Here is an 18,416-nt window from a genome sequence, read left to right on the forward strand (position 1 = left end):
TAAGACTGATAGTTTATGTGGATACAAATTTACATGAACGGTATCACCAAATCTCAAATTCCGAGGCTTTTGGAGTGGGGCATGGTCGCATATTCTTAAAGCTCTTCACTTTTCATTAACCCATTGGAGTTTGTGCATTACAACTAGATTGACTTTAAGATTAGTACAAGGATAGAGTTTATAAAACATTGATTAATTACACATTTGAGAGAATTAATGGTTAATTAGGTCCAATGGGCCTACCACGTTTTTAAAAGGCTCATTATTCTCTTGGGAAAGCCGAAAGAGTGAGTCGCACGGTTGCTAGATGCCTGCATCATTTTCACTTGCAAGAACTACAAAATAAAGAAGGGGATAAAAAGGGCGAAAAGATGCACAGTGCATAGGGAAGGAATATAATACAAAGTAAAGTCGGATATATGAATTTATTTCGGGTGTTATTCTTTTCTGGGCCCAATAAAGAGGCCCTGAAGAGGAGGGCCGTAATTTATTCACAAAAGTGATTATCAACCACACTTGAGCTGCTCATTGGCCACCATAACTAGTTGGGTAAAGTACATTGACCCTCTTTATTTTTTATAAAATTATAATTATAGCCCATGAAGTTATAATTGTAATTATAACTATACCTTTTATTCAAATGTAAAATTTACACACACTCTTTTTGAAAAATATTACGACAACACCCCTCAAGAGGTGTAATTGTAATTTTATGAAAAAACATTACACTAACACCTCTCAAGAGGCATAGCTATAATTTTGTGAAATACATGAAGTGTTTGTGCAGTTTAACCAAACCTCAAGAGTGTCAATGTAATTCACCCAAACTATTATCATCTGTAACAGCATGAATTCAGGGATCAACATGCATGAGGTTTTATTCCGATTTCAGAAGTTAAAGAAGAGGAGACTGGCAAGTAATAATATCATAGCCATCCAAAAGGCTAAATGCTATAAAGCTTCATTCCTTGTGGGTTAAGAACTCTTCCCACATACGGAGAACCAGGAGAGGAAAGGGCAACTTCTACAGGTTCGAAAGACATAACAATCCTAAAAAGGAACTTGAAACTTTGTATAAGATGTTCTGTACTATACCAAGTTATCATCATTATCATAGAGAACACTGACCTCCTAACTATTAGAATACAGAAACAATCAGTAATCAGAGACACAACAAACAGAACCTGCTCACAAGCTTTTCATCCTCAGAATGGTTGAGGGTGTCAATCGGGAGAGAATAAAGAAACAAGAAAGCGGTGAATCATCTCGAAACTGGTAAATGTTATTACAGCGGCTGGAGTCGTCCTCAGAAGGTTGGTGGCACAACCCCGATAAAAGCCAGGAATGCCGTCTTGCTGGAAAACTTTCTTAATGCAGTCAACAACACCAGAATACCGCTTCTCAGAGTGGTGCCCTTGTTCTTGTAGCCTTGAGCGTACAACCTGTGTTCAGTTGTCAAAGTTATGAGATTAAACCCACAAGCATCAAATTTAAGGGGAAAAAAAAGAAAAAGAAAACATCGATCAAGCTGCAAGTATGGATAACAGAACCAATTTATTGCTAAGAATATAAAAACAAATATAAAGAACAAAGATAATAAGATTATATATCTAGAACTCGTATGCCATAAAATACAGCACAGCATTTAATGAAAACAGTTAGTAGACTGATTGGCTCAATTCTAAGTTCTGGTAATCTTTCATTTATCAATGAATTCTGAGTCATGAATTTATCACCAACTCACCTATAGAGCCACCAAAAATTTGTTGCAGTTTCATCCTCTTTAGATAATCTAAATAGTAGATGTAATGGGGCATTTGGCTGTAAGTATAGGGCTACGAGTGAATAATCTAGTTGCATCATATCCATCCAACCATGGAATATTTTGGTTGAATTACTAGATAAGGCATAATTTGACCAAAATATCCTTATCACCTATCTCATTGCCCTATGGTCATTTCCAGATTACTTCTCAGATTTACCAAGCGGGTGTGACTGTGAAACAAGCTTTGACCTTCTTCCCAATGGTTGAGTGCATACAAATCTGAATGTGCATGATCGTTTGCACTAACCTCATGTGGATATGTCAAGGTCGACGCAAATATTTTTGAAACCGACGAAGCCACAGCAACATCACTTGCACTAAGTTTATCTATCGTGGTGTTACCTACCACCATCACAAGGAATTCAGAAGTCATTTCACTGAGGAAACAGAAAAGGTATAAGAAAGAAATGTTTTCTTTTCTCCAAACGCGAGTTAGCAACTACATACCTTGGTCAGCCAAGTAGCATTTTATCTTCTCATATGTCGGAAACTGAATCGCAACATGACTAATACCAGCTAAAGCTGGCACAAGACCACTGCACACCACAAGAACATAAGAAAAAGCAAGAAACCAGTCCAACAAAGAGTAATCCAACATATGCTGTCAGCAAGACTTCAAGAAGGAGATAACTGACCTATATAATCCACGAATACCCTCTTCATGTGCAATTCTTTGTAAGGCAGATAGTGTGCTCCTATACGGCACCACATCTCTTCTGATTCCTTGTGTCTGCATGAGTGATAGAAAACACCAAGCTGTAAATTACCTTTACCTTGGAAAGGTCAATACCAAGTCCATTAACACCCAAGGTAGGTTACATTAAAGACAACCAGTTGAGTGACAGTCATTTCTTGAGCCATATATCTGTTCCTGAATGGATGCATTTTCAAATGAATGAACTATATAAGTTCAGTTGAAAAATGTTTTAGCAAAAAGGCAATCATTTACTCTGCTTGGCAGAGAAAACAAGTCTCCAACAAACTCTGAAGTTTAAGTTGTAAGCCAAACTATGTATATATCCTTCAATAAAGCAACTTAATGAAACCAAACATGATAAACTATAGCCTAAACTAACATCAAATTGGATAATTCATTGAATCATTCAACATTTACAATTCCACCACATTCTTACCAGATTTGTGAAAAAGCTATATGTATTCCTTAATCGTTGTAAACATCAGTACTACAGAATTTGTGGAAGACACCGAAATATACGCACAAATTTGTAGCAATTCAATAACAATGGCTCTTGTTGATAACATCTCCATAATAGAAAACCCCAGCATTTATTTTTTCTCTATTTGCAGTATCATTCACAAATGAAAGGGATTGCCAAATCAAGCATAGAGTGCATCTAAGAAGACAAAACCCCAGTATTTAGTTCATGTCCACTTTGAAGTATCATGCACAACGGAAATTTTGCAGAGAGAATTTTGAAACTGAATTTAACTTCTGTGTATCCGTAATTGAGTGAGCAAATAAAGGCAAACTGAGCCTCTTCATTGCTTACAGTCAAGCATATGAAACTTCAATTTGCATGCATATTAAATAAACTAGCTAACATTTTACCAGCATTAAAATGAAAAATAAACCACATTCTCCAAAAGACAAAATGCAACAGTAACAAACAGAAGTAAAAATACTTGAAGCCTTGTTTTGACAACCCAAAGAGGATTTGTCACAATTGTTGTTGCAGCTCCAGCACCAGAAGCAGCCATCATATTAGCACCAACAGAGAGCTGATGATCTAGAAAATCCAGAAACACAATAACACCATTGAAAAAAAAAAAAAAAAAGGGCCGCTTCTATAATCATCTCAAAGTAGAATGAGGCAAGTGGTCTTTCCTCTAAAGAGAATCTTACAAAAGAAAAGCAAGTTAAGGACTAACCATCAGCACCAAGAAAACTCTTTAGTTGTTCATAAATAGTAAAATAAACCTGCCAAAATTTATTGTAAGTCATTTCCATTGAACTTGTTCCCTTTTCCAAAATAGAAAAAAACTGACTATCAAGAGTATCACGAATAAAAAAATTTAAACAAAGTAGAATGACTTACTGCCCAATTCGGAAGTAAAGCAAGCACTGTAGGGGAGAGCCCACGATACATACCACGCAACCCCTCTTTTTGAAATATCTGTTCCAGACTTCCCACTATAACACTACCTGGAAAAATTACAGAAAAACAACAATTCATCATAATGATTTCATATGAAAAAGGTCACTGCAGCATTCGCACACACCTCCACCCCTCAACTGCTAACTAAAAATCTTTCAGAAAACTGCTATCACAGAGTTATGATTACAAACATCATAGTTTGAGCAACAGCCAGTAACAAACAACTGAAGACGAAACATACTAAATCTCATAACATCTACAAACTGTTAAGACTAACAACAAAATGAGTTCCTCTGACCTTTGATATTAGCACTAGCAAGTTGAGGCAGCCCATGGACTTGAAGCCTAGTCTTTATAACATCTAAAGGACATACAAAAGTTGCTGCAATCATACCTGTGCCAGATCAAAATGAATCTCATCAGGATTTTCAAATCCAATTTCAACAGTGTTTACTTTTTTTTTTTATCTGATGATATTAATATACATAGAACATAAATACACAAACTGAGTGTTTTCCGTCGATGAGTCAGGTTGACTAGACTCAAAAGCATAATCAATATGATTAGCGGGGAGAATAAACTATCATGGAAGTTAGTAAAAAAGGATAGAGTATATACCAGCGGCCGCACCGGCCCCAGCATTGCAGAGGAGGCCCTTGGGACTAGGGCCATGAGTATTTGCAGCCATGGAGAAATCTACTTGAATCAACTCGCGCAAAATCAGCTAAGTTTGAAACAGAAACAACAAAAACAATTTCAGAGCCTTGAGAATTGGCGCTGGCTGGAGTGTTGACGGAGTCCTCTCTCAAGAGGCCGATCGCCGCCGAGAACAACCGTCGCATGGCCAATCCGTACAGCCCCAACGGAGATCAATTCAATCCAAACAAATCTTCCTTACCCAAGTGAAAAACCAACTCACCAAACAGCTTTTTAACAAATCAACAAATCCAAATACTTAGCAAGACCCCCACCGTTTCTAACCAAATCTCATTAGCACCCAAAACTAAGCTGTTCTATACTGTCTACTAACTCAAATTTTGAGACGATGGGATCGAGAATCTGAATCCATGGCGTCTGCTTTAAGAAGGGTAGAGTTAGAATCCTCTCCGCATCCGCTGGGTAGAGATAGAAAGATGAGAGAGGAAACGGAGACTGGCGAAAGGGATATATTACACTACTATTACTTACATGGGAAAAATAGCGACGGTAAACATTATTATCACCTAACAATAACATATTTCCAACCTATCCAGCCTCTCTGAGTCGAACGATTCGCCACAAATGGGGCCCCCAATCCCCCTCGTGCTTCAGACTTCAGAGTTCAGACATAGAAAAATCAAGGGAGTCAAATGTTGTAGATGATTTTATCGCACAAAAGTTTTGATTATAATAATTGATTATTCTGATTAAACTATCTAAATCATTTGTCACGTAACTATAAAAAGATGGATGACACGAGGGCTATGATTAATTTTGGTATCATCTTTCACATATTTTATGTATTTGATTTTGATTGAAATGAGAAAAATTGGAATAAATATTGTTACAATGATTGGTTTGTAGGTTCAATTCTAGTATATGTTTATGTAGATGTAATAGTTTTTTTCTTTTTTAGGATAAAAACGGAAGAACTTTTATTACCATCAAAATCAGAAATATATGTAATAATTTGAATACTTCAATGTAACTAATTTTATGGAGCATAGATTGGATGATATTGATGCATTTAGGGCTAGTCGTATTATAAAAATTGAATGAAATTTTAAGATTAAAGGAGGACTAATTTGCAAAAGCAAGGGATAACACTTTGGTACTTAAGTTAAATTCTGATTGATTAAATTAATAATTGAAAAAAGTTGAAGTAATGTATGAGTATGATGTGGTAATCGGAGTGGAATAGTAAAATGTTGGAATATAAGTGAAGATATGCTTGTGGAGTGAAAAATATGAGCAAGGATCTTGTTGTCGATCGAGAGTAAAGAGTGTGTGACAATGAGCGACATCGGTATCGTTATGGCTGCACGATAGCTGCAGCATATATATGTTATATTTTTAAAAGTTGTGTGTCTTAACTAACTAACAAAATAACGGATGGAGATTTGGTAGACTTATCTGGATGAAGGTATGACTGTTTGAGGGATGCCTAGTCAACCTAAGTTCTGTAAAATCTATTTTACTTACTATTGACAGGTCAGATGCTTTGGATCTAGTTGGAGTTTGTTGGAATATTTTAGTATAATGTGTCCCAAGATATTAGGAATATGTATGATGTGGAACTCCTATTTTGCAGGTTAGTTTTCCTTCGATCTTAGAATTTCATGGAAGATTTTTCGACCTTTATAGTGTAGCAAGACGTTGATGTCACACCAAATATGTTGAAAAGTTATTTCATATTTACTGGGCATACACTTTGAAGTTTGTCTCTATATTATATACTAAACATAAATTTATTGATTTAAAGACACACGTTGAAGGTACTCAATATGAGTTCAGATTCGATTACCTGCTTCAGGTTTAATAAACTCTAACTCAAGTCCAATAAGTCACAAACGGCCCTGCAACATATAACTTGTGAACATCATAGATGCCTCGATTATAGCAGTCAGATCTTTTAAAAATTAAGCTGATAAGGAAGGTTAGAACAAAAAAAGTTACACTTACGACAAATGTTTATAGTTATAACTGAATTGCACTGTTATGAGTCTTCCATTACTATAATTTTGATCAGATAATCATAATAAATGCATACATAATTAAATTTAAATTGGATCAATTCAAATCAATACGACAAGAATACTTTTTTCCGTGAATTTTGGGACAACTAAAATATAAAAATTATATTGCGTCATCTTAATCATTTAAACAATGAGTCTAGTGTCCGAGTCAGCATTTGTGCTGGTATATTAATAGAAAGGTATGCAAAAAAGATTTTAAATGTTTCACTGTCGAATGCATAGCATAGTGCCATAGGCATAGTGTTCAATGCTGATTTGGTTTATGTCGGTAGCTTTTTGTCTTTCATTGTTCATATGCTCTTCTGCAAATGTAGTGCTCAATATCAATGGATGGCATAACACGTGAGCCTGTCCTAATTGTTTTCTTCTTAACCTATTTTTTATAGGCCCCAATAAAAAGTTCCTATTGGGTAACATGAACACATGAGGGGACTGAATGATGTGTGTGCTTGGGGTGGTCCAACCCAAAATGACATGGGTGCTTGGAGTAATTCAACCCATAGTCTATGTAGACAAGCCTAAACAGTCTAGGTAGTCTAAAAAGCCCATGAAGAAGGGGGGAAGCTCAAAATACCCATGGCCCGGACCATGGTTAAAGCCAACAAGACGTTCGACTCAAAAGGCCCACATACGTGGCAGCCCACACTCCATCATGGCATTTAGTTGGCCTGGGTGGCAGCAACCACCTCGGACCACGTCAGCTCAAGGAGTTCTACATTAGTAAGGAGGGATTCCCTTGTAGTTGGGACTCCTCGCAGGCATGGGGTCTCCCAAGTTGAAAAAGACTCCTAATAAGGCATATCCAGCCACAGATAAGGATGATTTATCCCTTATCTAACCATCCCAACCAACTTTTGTGAGATTCTCGAGAATAGAAAAGACCCCCTGCAGACTGAGGCACTCCCCCTATAAATACAAGTTTAGTCCCTCAATGTGATGGACGACTCCTTCACTCTCTAAGCTATGTTTTAAGCACACTACAAACATATTATCACGTGTTCTTGCACTTTGCATCAATTTTATTCACCATGCCTCGATTTTCAATCAAATTTATTACTTTTTTACTTTATTCTATCTTAAATCCAATATTAATTTGAATGTCAGAGTGCTAACGTTTTTGTTTTGTAGGCCCTTTCCTTAGAGCCTGCATACGCTTATCCCAAGCTTTAACGATAGTCCATACTCATTGGGCTCATGCTATTTTCGCACGCATCAACTAAAATTAAACTTTCTTTACAACTCATTCCCATTATAACTGTAGAAGCTATTTGGGGGCAGTGTGGTCAGAGCATAATACTATAATTAGTTGCGCTCCCTAAGCATAAATATGAGTTATAACTTGAAACAACGACTTTTATTATATTTTGTTTGTTTGTGTTTTTATTTTTATTTTTCAGTTTTTAAAACAGTAACTAAAATGAAAATATGTTTATTTATATGTATTCTCATTGAAATTATATTGGTTTTACAATTTGATTAAACTAATCTAAACCTATTCTTATTTTAAATCGAAAACTAAAAATGAAACTCAATTAAGTGCGTAATCTACTAATTTTGATTTTATAATAATGATTAGTGATTTGGCATTTTTAGTTCTATATTAATTTATTGACATTTGATAATTTTTTCTTAGTGTAAATTAATATTAAATATATATAATATATATAATAAGTTATCAATGATTATTATTACAGGAAATCATCAATTATGCGGACCTCTATTTTCTATGTCAGGCAGTATGCTCCTGAACTCAGTATTAAGAGACTAGTGACTCAACAGTCATGACCGTTCACCTCTAAAGTCTCAGCCCACACAATCACACTAACGACAAACCCTTTTAGAAACGTCTCTTTCGATGCTCAAATTCACTTCAGTTCAATCTCATTTCAATGACCTCTTGATTGATTCAATCGTTCGGCCTGAATTTCCCAAACTGAGAATGGATTCTTACTGACTTTGTGTGTACTTTGAGACGTATTGCGTTTCCTAGTAAATTCAGTAATGTCAAGTAAGGGAGGGTATGCGGCGCCGGCGCCGGCGCCGGCAGGTTTTACCACCCGCCGACGGTGCGGCGCCAGCAGCAGCAAATGATGCAGAGGCATCTGCTCCAACAATAGTAACAGCAGCGACGCCGACCGCAGAGGGTGGTGGCGGTTAAGGTGAATTCTCCTAAAGGCGAGGACGTGGAGAAGCGGAGTGAGGCTGATTATTCATCAACTGCGCCGGCATTGTGTATACCGTTCTCTGTTGGTTCTACATCGGTATTAAATGTTACGAACTTAGGTCGTCTGAAGGAATCGGTAACTCCATACATTCCAGTGCAGAATTTGTTGGAGGTATAATAGAATTAATCTCATTTCTTCCTTTTTTTTTCTTTCTGGAGATAAAACCCTAAACGTCTGTTGTGGTTACAGGACAATCAGAGTACATGCAGGAAAGCAAACTGGAAAAGTGAACTTTTCCATATGACTTAATGTTTGGATGAGGAAATGAACTAATTTTCTTGAAATTTAAATATAATGAATATCTTTTGCCCCAATCGTTTGCATAATTGTATTTGCATGTGAGAAATGGTTTCTGGAATTGAATGTAAGGTATATGTGGCTTTGAGTAATTCTGAAACAAATGAAAATGCACCCTTGATGGGTATAATGATGAAGTCCTTGAATTGATTTCTGAAATCTCAAGAACACAAAGTTTAGATGATAGTTAATTTAAGCCATTCTGGAGACTTTTTAAGACAAACTATTATCAAGTCTGCACTTTATGGTCTTTTTTTTTAAGCAAACACTGCCGAGGCGGGAATTTATTGATTATTAAAAGTAGTTCATGTACATTTCTAAAAGCAGTAAACACGGAGAACTTACTCCCTTTAGCAGTAAACAAGCAGTTTATGGTCTTTCAGAAAGGGTTCATGAAAACTGGTTTCCTAGTGGTCGTTAATTTTCCGTCTATTGAAAGATGTCAGTATTGCAGTTTCTGAAATGTAGTTTGCGACTGTCTTGGAGGATTTTTGTTAAGTCCTCCTTCCGCGGTTGTTTGTGATATTAATATTTAGTAGCATTTGAGCATTTGTTCCTTCAAGCTTGTTATGGAAGAAGTTCAGCGGTTTTTGAAAATTTGTGAATTCAGACTGCTAATGAAAACTGACTATTAGTTTTTGAAAAGCCATTATCAACGTGTAGGTGTTGGGAAGATCTTTAAAGTAGTTTCTAAAAGTTCTCTGATTTGTTTAGATATTTTTCTATAAATAGTTTCCAGAAAGTCGTTACTTCACACCTATTTTAAAATATTTGTCAACGAATTAGCCTAGGCAAGTTCATTACTTGTGAATGTTTCGGAAGTATCTATAAAACAAAGTATGTGAAAGGATATCTGTTGGTCCCACTTGGGAAAAGCGATGAGAAGCTATTAATTATACGCTTTTGTATCATTGACAGGTGGATACAAGGGGATGGAGAACATAGGAAGTGGATTCACATTCGTATTTCTGCTTGGAGGATCTGTGGGAATCTTTTAATGAGTGGAGTGTTTATGGAGCTGGAGTGCCTTTATTATTAAACAGGAGAGACCCAATTGAACAATATTATGTTCCATTTTTGTCGGGCATGCAGCTGTATGTAGACCCATCCAAGCCTTCATCTGAACTCAGGTAATTTTGACCAAGCTTCCATTCATTACAATTGTTGTTTTATATGCTTGTATTTGGTAGGCAATTATGTTATGATCATTCATTTATTTATTCTGTAGTTTATATGTTTGTCTTAATTCTTTAGTATGTAATCCGCGTCCTTGATTATCCATCCTATAGATAATTACATCAGCAGTATCAGTGTCTTATTTATCGCAATATATGCTATCATGGTCACATGGGGAATTTGTTTACCAATCATTAATGCAAATCAAACCCACTGATAGTTGATGTTTCTAATGGTAATCCTATAGTGCTTTAGCTTCTTTACTGATCTTTATCACTTTACGTTTTCAGTAGTCTCACAAAACTCATTTTGGATGGCTCAGTCTTATTTGACTTGGCCATATATGTTGTCATTTTCTGAATTTATGCTCAAGTTAGTTGCACCATGTGGTGTTAGACAGAAAATGAAATGAAATAGGATGCGGTTTAACCTAGGAAATATGATCTGTTTGAGTAATGTTTTCCAAAATCTTTTGAGGACTTCAATTGGTCCTACACAGAAGTGCTGTTAGTTTATTTTGGTACTTACTTCCAGAAATTTGTTGCCAATCACTCTGCCTTTTTTTAACTATGCTCTGCAATCATGGCATGTTATATATGCGGCATATGTCATTTATAATTATTGAGGCTACAAAGCTGCCGAACGTCAGTGTCGAATCATAACATTTCCAAGATAGACCTTCTAATTTTTCACTTGTATTTTTACAATTTCCTTTATTCCTTCTCCCCTTCCACGATACAGAGCTTATAAAATGTAAGTTGTCACTGCTCACTAATTTGGGGGGGAGGTTTTGACTTGTCTAGATCATTCTCTGTGCCTTTTGGATGGGAATGTAGTGGTTTATCAGTTAAACACGGTAACCTGAAGAAGAGCCTGAGTTGGATGCACTTCAAGAAAATACTTGAGATTCAAGCTCCAAACATGATAATAATACCTGTTTCTGTTAGGAGCCTAATAATTGGAATAAAATAGATATTTGTCCTCATGGGCAAATCTTTTTTGTTCAGTTGTTTTGGCTTGTGGTCTAGAGATGTCTGCTGGCTGGCTGAGGATGGAGGAAAGCTAGCACATATAGTAGTGCACATAGAAAACATCTGGATACTTCTGCGCTACCTCCAATGTTGCCTTTCCTTTCTTTGATGAGTTTAGTAGCTTGTCCCAATTATTTTTCCTTTCACCATGACTCTTGTGGACACAGAAGTATCAAAGAGTTAAACTTCCTTTTGAACATCACTAGTTTCACTTATCAGTGCAACATTTCAAGCACATATTAATTTTTCAGTTATTCTCCAGAGGGCCCCATGAGGAGGGTGATGCTGAGTTACATAGATTGCCAAGTATTTTTGGCATCATAGATCCTGAAGCAGATAGGAGAGCAAAATCCGTTTCAGATCTGAACATCCAGCGACTGAATATGCTCTCACCGGGAGAGAAGTTTGTCAAAGGCTCTTCTGGTTCTGAAGCTGATATTGCTAATTCACCTGGACGAACCTTATTCCAGTTTTTGGAACATGAACAACCGCATAACTGCAGACCACTAACTGATAAGGTAGATCTAAGGGAAGTTCATATTGGATATCATCAATCTATTCTGCTGTTCTGTATAATGACTGGTTGAAGATTTTGCCCTCACTGGTACAGATATCAGCTCTTCCGTCCCAATATCCAGAACTGAGGAAGTGCAGGAGCTGCGATCTACTTCCATCAAGTTGGATTTGTGTAGCTTGGTATGTCATTCTCTTGCAAATTTTACTTATTCTTATAATATGGTTGAGGTTTATGGCTTTGACTATATGCTCACTGTGAGTGGATAATAAATGTTTGTTGTAGGTATCCAATCTATAGAATTCCCATTGGCCCAACACTAAGAGATTTGGATGCATGTTTCTTGACATTCCATTCCTTGTCAACTCAATCTAGAAGTATATCTCTCTCTCTCTCTGTATGTGCTTTGAGTATATCGTATTTATGTATATATACATAAGTGTATATATATTACCTGCCTGATTGGTGCACGAGAGCATGTGCAAGAGAAATAGTGTTTGTGAGCATTTTTCCTTTTTCTTTTGTTTTCTTCTAGGAAGGAGGGGGCCAAGGACGAGGATAGGTGTTGTGAACATCCTACTCGTTCTCATTGTCTTACTGAAACAATTTATCAATTTTTATGACAGGTAATACTCCACCTGGTTTCATGCTGCAAATACTAGAACGGTCCACGGCATTGTCGATCCAACTCCAAAGTTTTCATTACCAGTCTTTAGACTTGCCTCAGACAACCTGAAAGGTTCAATCGTGAGTCCTTCTGGACCCCAAGAATGTGAGCAAGAGAATTCTCTTTTGCAATCTGCCGACAATTGGCTTCGACATTTGCAGGTTATTCTCCCTGATTACCAATTCTTCCATGCTTACTACTCTCATTGGAGATGATCTGATCCTAGAGTTAAGTGAAAGTTTTGGAAACTGCAACTGCTGTAGAAAATTCATTCAGTCACACCACCACATATCCCGGCAAACTATTGTGCAGTCTCTAAGCTTGGTGATATTAGTATTGTAAAATTGGTTAAAAAAACATTATTTCCAGTAGACTAGGGTAATGAATAGAAAGTTTTTGGAGAAGGTGGTAATTTCACAGAGATGATATCCTCACAGTAGTCAAAATGTTTAATTTTTGGTGATACTAGTAATTTAGCATTAGTTTGGATGGCTGACTATGGTAAAGTCACCAGCTACAAATCACAATCATGATAGTGATGAAAACTTGAAACATCTGTAATCTATACTTTAGGAGAGAATATATAAAACTTACACCCTTTTCTACAGCTTTTATAATAGTGATTAATCATACTTGCGTTTGTTAGGTCTATATCCTGGTTGCAATTAAAAGAATTGCATCTTTTTATGTTCATATGGTGATTATTCTATTTATTAGCCTCTGATAGTGGATGATTACTCAAGAGGCCGACAGGTAATTCATCTACCTAACATCCCATCATATTCTTCGCATATGATTTAAGATTCTATATAATGCGCTTGTAGTAGTTGTATGTACTTGAAATACAAAGAATGCAAAGGGTCAATACTTATGTATTTTGTAAAATAACTTTTGAACATATAGAAAGAGCGTAAAACCTTGGTTGTGAGTTTCACAAGAATCATATTTGATCAACGGCCAAGGGATGAAAAGATCACATGTACAGGCGTAGAACTCAAACTGCTGTTTCTGCTTTTTATTGGAGTAGACAATCAACTGATCCCGGCAATACTTTGTCCGTAGTTGAAGTACACAAATTACAAACAGGAAATGAGCAAAGGAAATACATTAGATTAACCAAAACGCAAAGGACTAAAAGCACTACGGCCTGAAAACAGATAAGCGTCCTACATCACAATGCATTAGGTATCTATCATCAATATATACTAATGGCTCAACTGAAAACAGGCCAAGACAATATTAGGGTCGAGAAACTGCTTTGTCTAACAGGTCCCGTTCAATCGCATGTGCAGACATTTTGGTTAAATCCATCAGCAAGACACCATGGCCTTCTTTGTCAGTGATTGGCTACACTAATCCTGCCGCTCATAAGTCGTCAAAAATTGTGGACAATACTAATCCCTGTAAAAATTCACGCCTCCTGGCCCCCTCATTATTCCTGTCTGTTGGTGGAGTTGGTTGTGATCTGAAACAATGATAGCCACAGGTAAGAAACCCTAAAGCTGAACAACATGCCAACCTTTTTACAAAATAATAACAGCTGCAACCAACATAGGGAAATGTACACGAAGTGCTAGCTAAAGGACTAGTGCAACAAAGAATTGAAGTGTTCTGGGAAATTTGAATGATGCACAAATAAAAAATACTCTTTATCTATGAGACCCGAGTACAGTTTTTGCAGCTAGCAACAATCAAAGTCCATTAAAGCTCATCCTATAATGCAGCTGTTTTTGCATAAAGTTTTTTCAGGATACTTTTCATCAATAATTGGTCCAACACCACATCCCTTTATAAGAACTGATACAACATTCAAGTATACCACGTTCAGCCATCCAAGGCATTGTTCTTGAAGCAGAAAAAGACATCTGAAATTTACTCAAATGCCGTATAAGCAACCTTTACCAACAAACAACCGATACCACCCCCAGCCCCCAAGTCATTCCTCAAGCACACTCATAGTGAATGCATAAATCACCTGAAAGCCAAAAATATTTATAAGCCATCAGAAGACAAGCCACGTGTTGCTATTTCCATTAATTTGAGTTGGATAAAGTAGAAATGTAATTAAAAGTAATTAACATAACCATCATCATAACAGATTAGCAAATAGTTTCACTGCAATAAAAAGATATCAAAAATCACTCAACAAAAATGCCAACCAGGGAAGGTGGCAACAGGTGTCAAGAAAGCACAAAGCTTTATTGAATGGAAATAGCTGGTGTAGAATTTACAATTGAGTACATGGACATACAACATGTGGGGCCAAAGTGGCAACTGGATTAGAAAAAGTATTGCACCAAGAGAACAGGGCATAAGGAATTGGAAGGGTTGGGTGGAGCGAGGTAACTGGTAAAGTTCATGTAGGATGGAAAAGATAAAACTTAACACAAGGTATAAATAAGATCAGAAAAAGGAAAAGAAGCCGAGAATCAGTGGGGGACGTTGATGTATTAGCAAAGTTCGACAGATCTTCCGTGAACAGATTTCTCCGTCGTACAATGTTTTATACAAATAGACCCTAGATGTGAAGGGAAAAAACAAATATAAATTGTATACCCTTTTCATTTTATTTAAAATATAAAATATGAATGTGCAGACAGGAACAAAATGCTATTTATGACCTTCAACTTACGCACTACACACTAACTATCTCAAAGTCAGATGTGTGCAAAGTTATGATAACAGCATAATAACATCCATAAAAAGATCTAATGAATATATCCACCAATATAACAGTAACATACACCAGTTGCTAGGCACTATGTTCCAACTATTCAAAGATTAAGAGAAGAAACAGAAGAGCTCTGCCCAGAGCATTGACAGCAATACTAAATTGAAAGATGCTATGAAAACTCACAATTCATATATGTCATACCATTTTTACCATACTGGGAACATATCAATCTAGCACCCGTGATTCAAGCTATAGTAGCCTCCATGTGAATCAGAAGTTATGGATACACAAGGTGTCTTGCTTAACCGTGCAGAAGTGTTTCTCAAGCAATCAAGAATTTTTAAAAATGTTACCATAAATCCTAGCTTATGATATACCTTCATCCAGAAAAGGATATAGATATCCGTAGAATAAGGTGAAAGCCACCACCAAGTTTTCTGGTGGAAACAATGGAAGTTCAATGGGTGACCAGCTAACACTGGCATTTGAATTATGTTTCAGAAGTACTGGAAATCTTAAAAGAAGAAAAAGAAACTGGGAACATACCTCTCCAAAGAATCATCCTTAGATTTTTCTGTTGATAAGCTTGGTTCAGTGAAGGAAGCAGATTCATTGGCTTGAGGCCTGTAAGCATGGCTTGGATTATTGACAAATGACAAAAGCATGGAATCAGCTGCCTTATTGGAGGAAGATTCAGCAGAAGGAGACTCCTTAATACATCGTAAATGTTTATCCTGCAAATCTTTTCTCAGCAGAAATATCGCTGAACGAGAGCGAGCACTACGGTGCTTCTTATTGCAGAGAGCGTATGTTAAGTTAAGGTACACAAAAAATCACCATATATCTAGAGTAGCCATATTAGAGTTTACGCTTCAAAAGATAACATCATAATTCATCCACAACAATGAAACAGCTCATTTGTGTGACGTGTTTAAAGGATATTCTTAAAATGTTCTCGTGCTGCGTAATGACATGCGAAGCCATGTTTATCCGCACCTTCGTAGCACAAACAGGACAGATCTGCAAGAAGGACTCTGGTTAAATATACCTTTCCAGACAAAGCAAAAGCAACATAACAAATGTTACAGACCTGACTTGCATCTGAGTTAATATTCTACAAGGAAGCATGTGAAAATGTGAGCTCGAATAATCTTTTAATTTCGATATGGCAATAAAATGTATGAGCATATTAAATTTACATGTCTCCTAGAAGTTAGGACTTCGTTCCACCATTAGTCACTCACTCCCCCCCCCCTCTCTCACTCCTTCTTTCTTTGTTGCCTGGTCTTATTCTTATTTTCAATGCAAACACACTCATACATCGTGGCTTATGATCATCTGTTTCTCGTACTGATACCGTTCAAATAAACCAGCCCTAGGACTAAATTCAGCTTGAAACCTAATCCTATCGCAAAATTGACAAGCCTACCGCTCAAACAACTTTTACAAAATCCTAGGTCTTAAAGACATTCATAAGACTTATCTGAACGCCATCACTCACATTAAACAAACCAAAGCTACACTATTTGTTCTCAGTTGTTAGGTATTCACTGTTCTTAAGAAGTACACACACTTTTCAACAGAAAGCACGATGTAGATATCGCTAATCCAAACTAGAAATACTTATACATTACCCCGGGTTTAACCTCCATGCGATGATCGGCATCAATGTGGCAGCACAATCCTAGAACATCAAAGTCCTCGGAGCAAAACGGACATGCCAATTCGTCCGATTTCGGTTCGTTCTCGACATCGTTGACGTATTCATCCTCATACTCCCCTTCCGTTTCCTCTTCCTCCTCGTCGTAATCATCTATCACAGTGATCACAAATTATTCTTCACAAAGAAATTACAAATTGAAAACAATTGCTCATCTAAAAGAAAAGATAAACTAAAACCCAAGCTTTGAATACCGACCGACGCAGCGTTTGGAATATGAGGATAACGCAATTTCCAAATCCTCGTAACACCGATCGCCCATTATCAAATTGAATTAAATTATTGCAGATGAAACTCTACACGATATATGTAAATTAAAGAAGTGGGTAGTAGTAGGGTTCGGGGGGGTTGGTGTTTTTCCCCCTCCTGCGAGCAGTAAGCGAGTCAATGTTGAGAAAGAGAAAGAAGGGGAGGAAAGAACTAGCGAGAAACCAAAACACGCAGGAGGAGAACACACAAATTATGGATTGGAGGAGATTTTCGGGTGGGCGATGGATTCTTAGGGTACACGAATCCGAGACCCGAATACCCGTCAACTCCCTCCCGCGTTATATCGTCAATTCAACTGCCACAACCACAATTCTTGTCCCTGTCTTTTATTATTATTAGATGTTAACACCATGCAATAATTTTGAGTAATTTTTTTATTTAATTGGTGTTCATAATTTGTTTTATGTTAAAATTTACTATTGTCTTACTAATATTACATAGAAAATTGTTTGATAATTTTTGTAATGCATTAATTATGAACACATATTTTATTCAAATTAAATTAAATTTTTTTAATTACCCTAACTAGCATGAATGTATATATATTATTTTTACTTAAAAAGTTTAGGTAATAATTTATTATTTTTTTATTTTTATAAAAAATATTATTTATTAAATTTTTATTTGGCGTTAAACCAATATGTACTATTTACAAAAGTATTTTAAAAATATTATTAAATATGTTAAGAAATAATAATTTATTTTATTCTAATAGTATTATCTCCATAAATTTTCAATTTCACCCCTCATTTAACATTTTCATGTAATAATTTTATACTTATAAGGAGAAAAAGTAATTATGTTAACTTCACTCCATATATATAAATATATATATATATATATGTTACAGTTATCTCCTTATAAGGACAAAAATATATATGAGAATGTTAAATGAATGATAAAATTGAAAATTTATGTACTGTTTTTTGTTGAGGTCAGCATTTTTCATCCAATCCCTAACAAAAGAGGCTCATGTGTAAACAAAGAATTTTTGGAAGGGTTGTAAGTGTAATTTAAAAAAAAAATAGAATAAAATACAATTTTATATTTTATAGGGGATTTAAGTGTAATTAACCATATAGGGTAGGATGATATCCTAAGGTTGGCTTGGTCGGTTTAGTTTATTAAATGGGACAATATAAGTTGATTTTGTACAGCAGCCAGA

The 18,416-nt window shown here is 36.1% G+C and overlaps 2 protein-coding genes and 1 pseudogene across 7 annotated transcripts; 1 reads left to right on the forward strand and 2 right to left on the reverse strand.

Moving 5' to 3' along the window:
* Positions 1 to 911: 911 nt before the first annotated feature.
* On the reverse strand, positions 912 to 5,181 carry LOC105165208 (nicotinamide adenine dinucleotide transporter 1, chloroplastic). 2 transcript variants are annotated; one of them, XM_088882240.1, is made up of 9 exons: positions 4,561 to 5,181; positions 4,241 to 4,336; positions 3,883 to 3,989; positions 3,716 to 3,764; positions 3,491 to 3,573; positions 2,461 to 2,555; positions 2,273 to 2,361; positions 2,073 to 2,167; positions 912 to 1,442 (listed from the first exon to the last, which is right to left on the reverse strand). In XM_088882240.1, exons 1-9 carry the CDS (start codon positions 4,628 to 4,630, stop codon positions 1,224 to 1,226), a joined length of 903 nt encoding a protein of 300 aa, XP_088738366.1. In that variant the 5' UTR covers positions 4,631 to 5,181; the 3' UTR covers positions 912 to 1,223. The 2 variants fall into 2 exon arrangements, with proteins under 2 accessions (XP_088738366.1, XP_011082440.2); XM_011084138.3 differs by having other exon boundaries at positions 3,470 to 3,573; positions 4,561 to 5,171.
* Positions 5,182 to 8,394: 3,213 nt separating this feature from the next.
* LOC105165206 (uncharacterized) lies at positions 8,395 to 13,518 on the forward strand (annotated as a pseudogene). The gene is made up of 6 exons (XR_016065840.1): positions 8,395 to 9,013; positions 10,118 to 10,329; positions 11,669 to 11,924; positions 12,017 to 12,102; positions 12,206 to 12,297; positions 12,547 to 13,518. The product of XR_016065840.1 is annotated as an uncharacterized LOC105165206 (transcript).
* A 57-nt stretch (positions 13,519 to 13,575) lies between these two features.
* On the reverse strand, positions 13,576 to 17,532 carry LOC105165205 (protein DEHYDRATION-INDUCED 19 homolog 7). Of its 4 annotated transcripts, none has more exons than XR_016065841.1 (6): positions 17,180 to 17,530; positions 16,896 to 17,074; positions 16,204 to 16,281; positions 15,808 to 16,067; positions 14,490 to 14,562; positions 13,576 to 14,052 (listed from the first exon to the last, which is right to left on the reverse strand). XR_016065841.1 is itself a non-coding variant. In XM_088881288.1 (6 exons), the coding sequence occupies exons 1-5, from the start codon at positions 17,241 to 17,243 to the stop codon at positions 15,641 to 15,643; spliced, it is 639 nt and encodes a 212-aa protein (XP_088737414.1). In that variant the 5' UTR covers positions 17,244 to 17,532; the 3' UTR covers positions 13,576 to 14,052; positions 15,639 to 15,640. The 4 variants fall into 4 exon arrangements, 2 of the variants coding, with proteins under 2 accessions (XP_088737414.1, XP_011082435.1); XR_848078.3 differs by having other exon boundaries at positions 14,407 to 14,562; XM_088881288.1 differs by lacking the exon at positions 14,490 to 14,562 and adding an exon at positions 15,639 to 15,698 and having other exon boundaries at positions 17,180 to 17,532.
* Between the last annotated feature and the right edge of the window lie 884 nt (positions 17,533 to 18,416).

This window comes from Sesamum indicum, linkage group LG6, assembly GCF_026168435.1.
Source record: "Sesamum indicum cultivar Baizhima isolate 11 linkage group LG6, ASM2616843v1, whole genome shotgun sequence".
NCBI classification, from domain to species: Eukaryota; Viridiplantae; Streptophyta; class Magnoliopsida; order Lamiales; family Pedaliaceae; genus Sesamum; species Sesamum indicum.

Bases quoted from the DNA above. Each gene is read 5' to 3' on its own strand.
- LOC105165205 (XM_011084133.3), bottom strand. From the start codon at position 17,243: ATGGGCGATCGGTGTTACGAGGATTTGGAAATTGCGTTATCCTCATAT. The intron at 17,075-17,179 runs GTCGGTATTCAA...TCACTGTGATAG, and splicing joins ATATTCCAAACGCTGCGTCG to ATGATTACGACGAGGAGGAA. The intron at 16,282-16,895 runs GTAATGTATAAG...TCCTTCTTGCAG, and splicing joins GCATGGAGGTTAAACCCGGG to ATCTGTCCTGTTTGTGCTAC.
- LOC105165208 (XM_011084138.3), bottom strand. From the start codon at position 4,630: ATGGCTGCAAATACTCATGGCCCTAGTCCCAAGGGCCTCCTCTGCAAT. The intron at 2,556-3,469 runs GTATTTTTACTT...TCACTCATGCAG, and splicing joins TTGTCAAAACAAGGCTTCAA to ACACAAGGAATCAGAAGAGA. The intron at 1,443-2,072 runs GTTAGTGCAAAC...AACTGAACACAG, and splicing joins CCTTGACATATCCACATGAG to GTTGTACGCTCAAGGCTACA.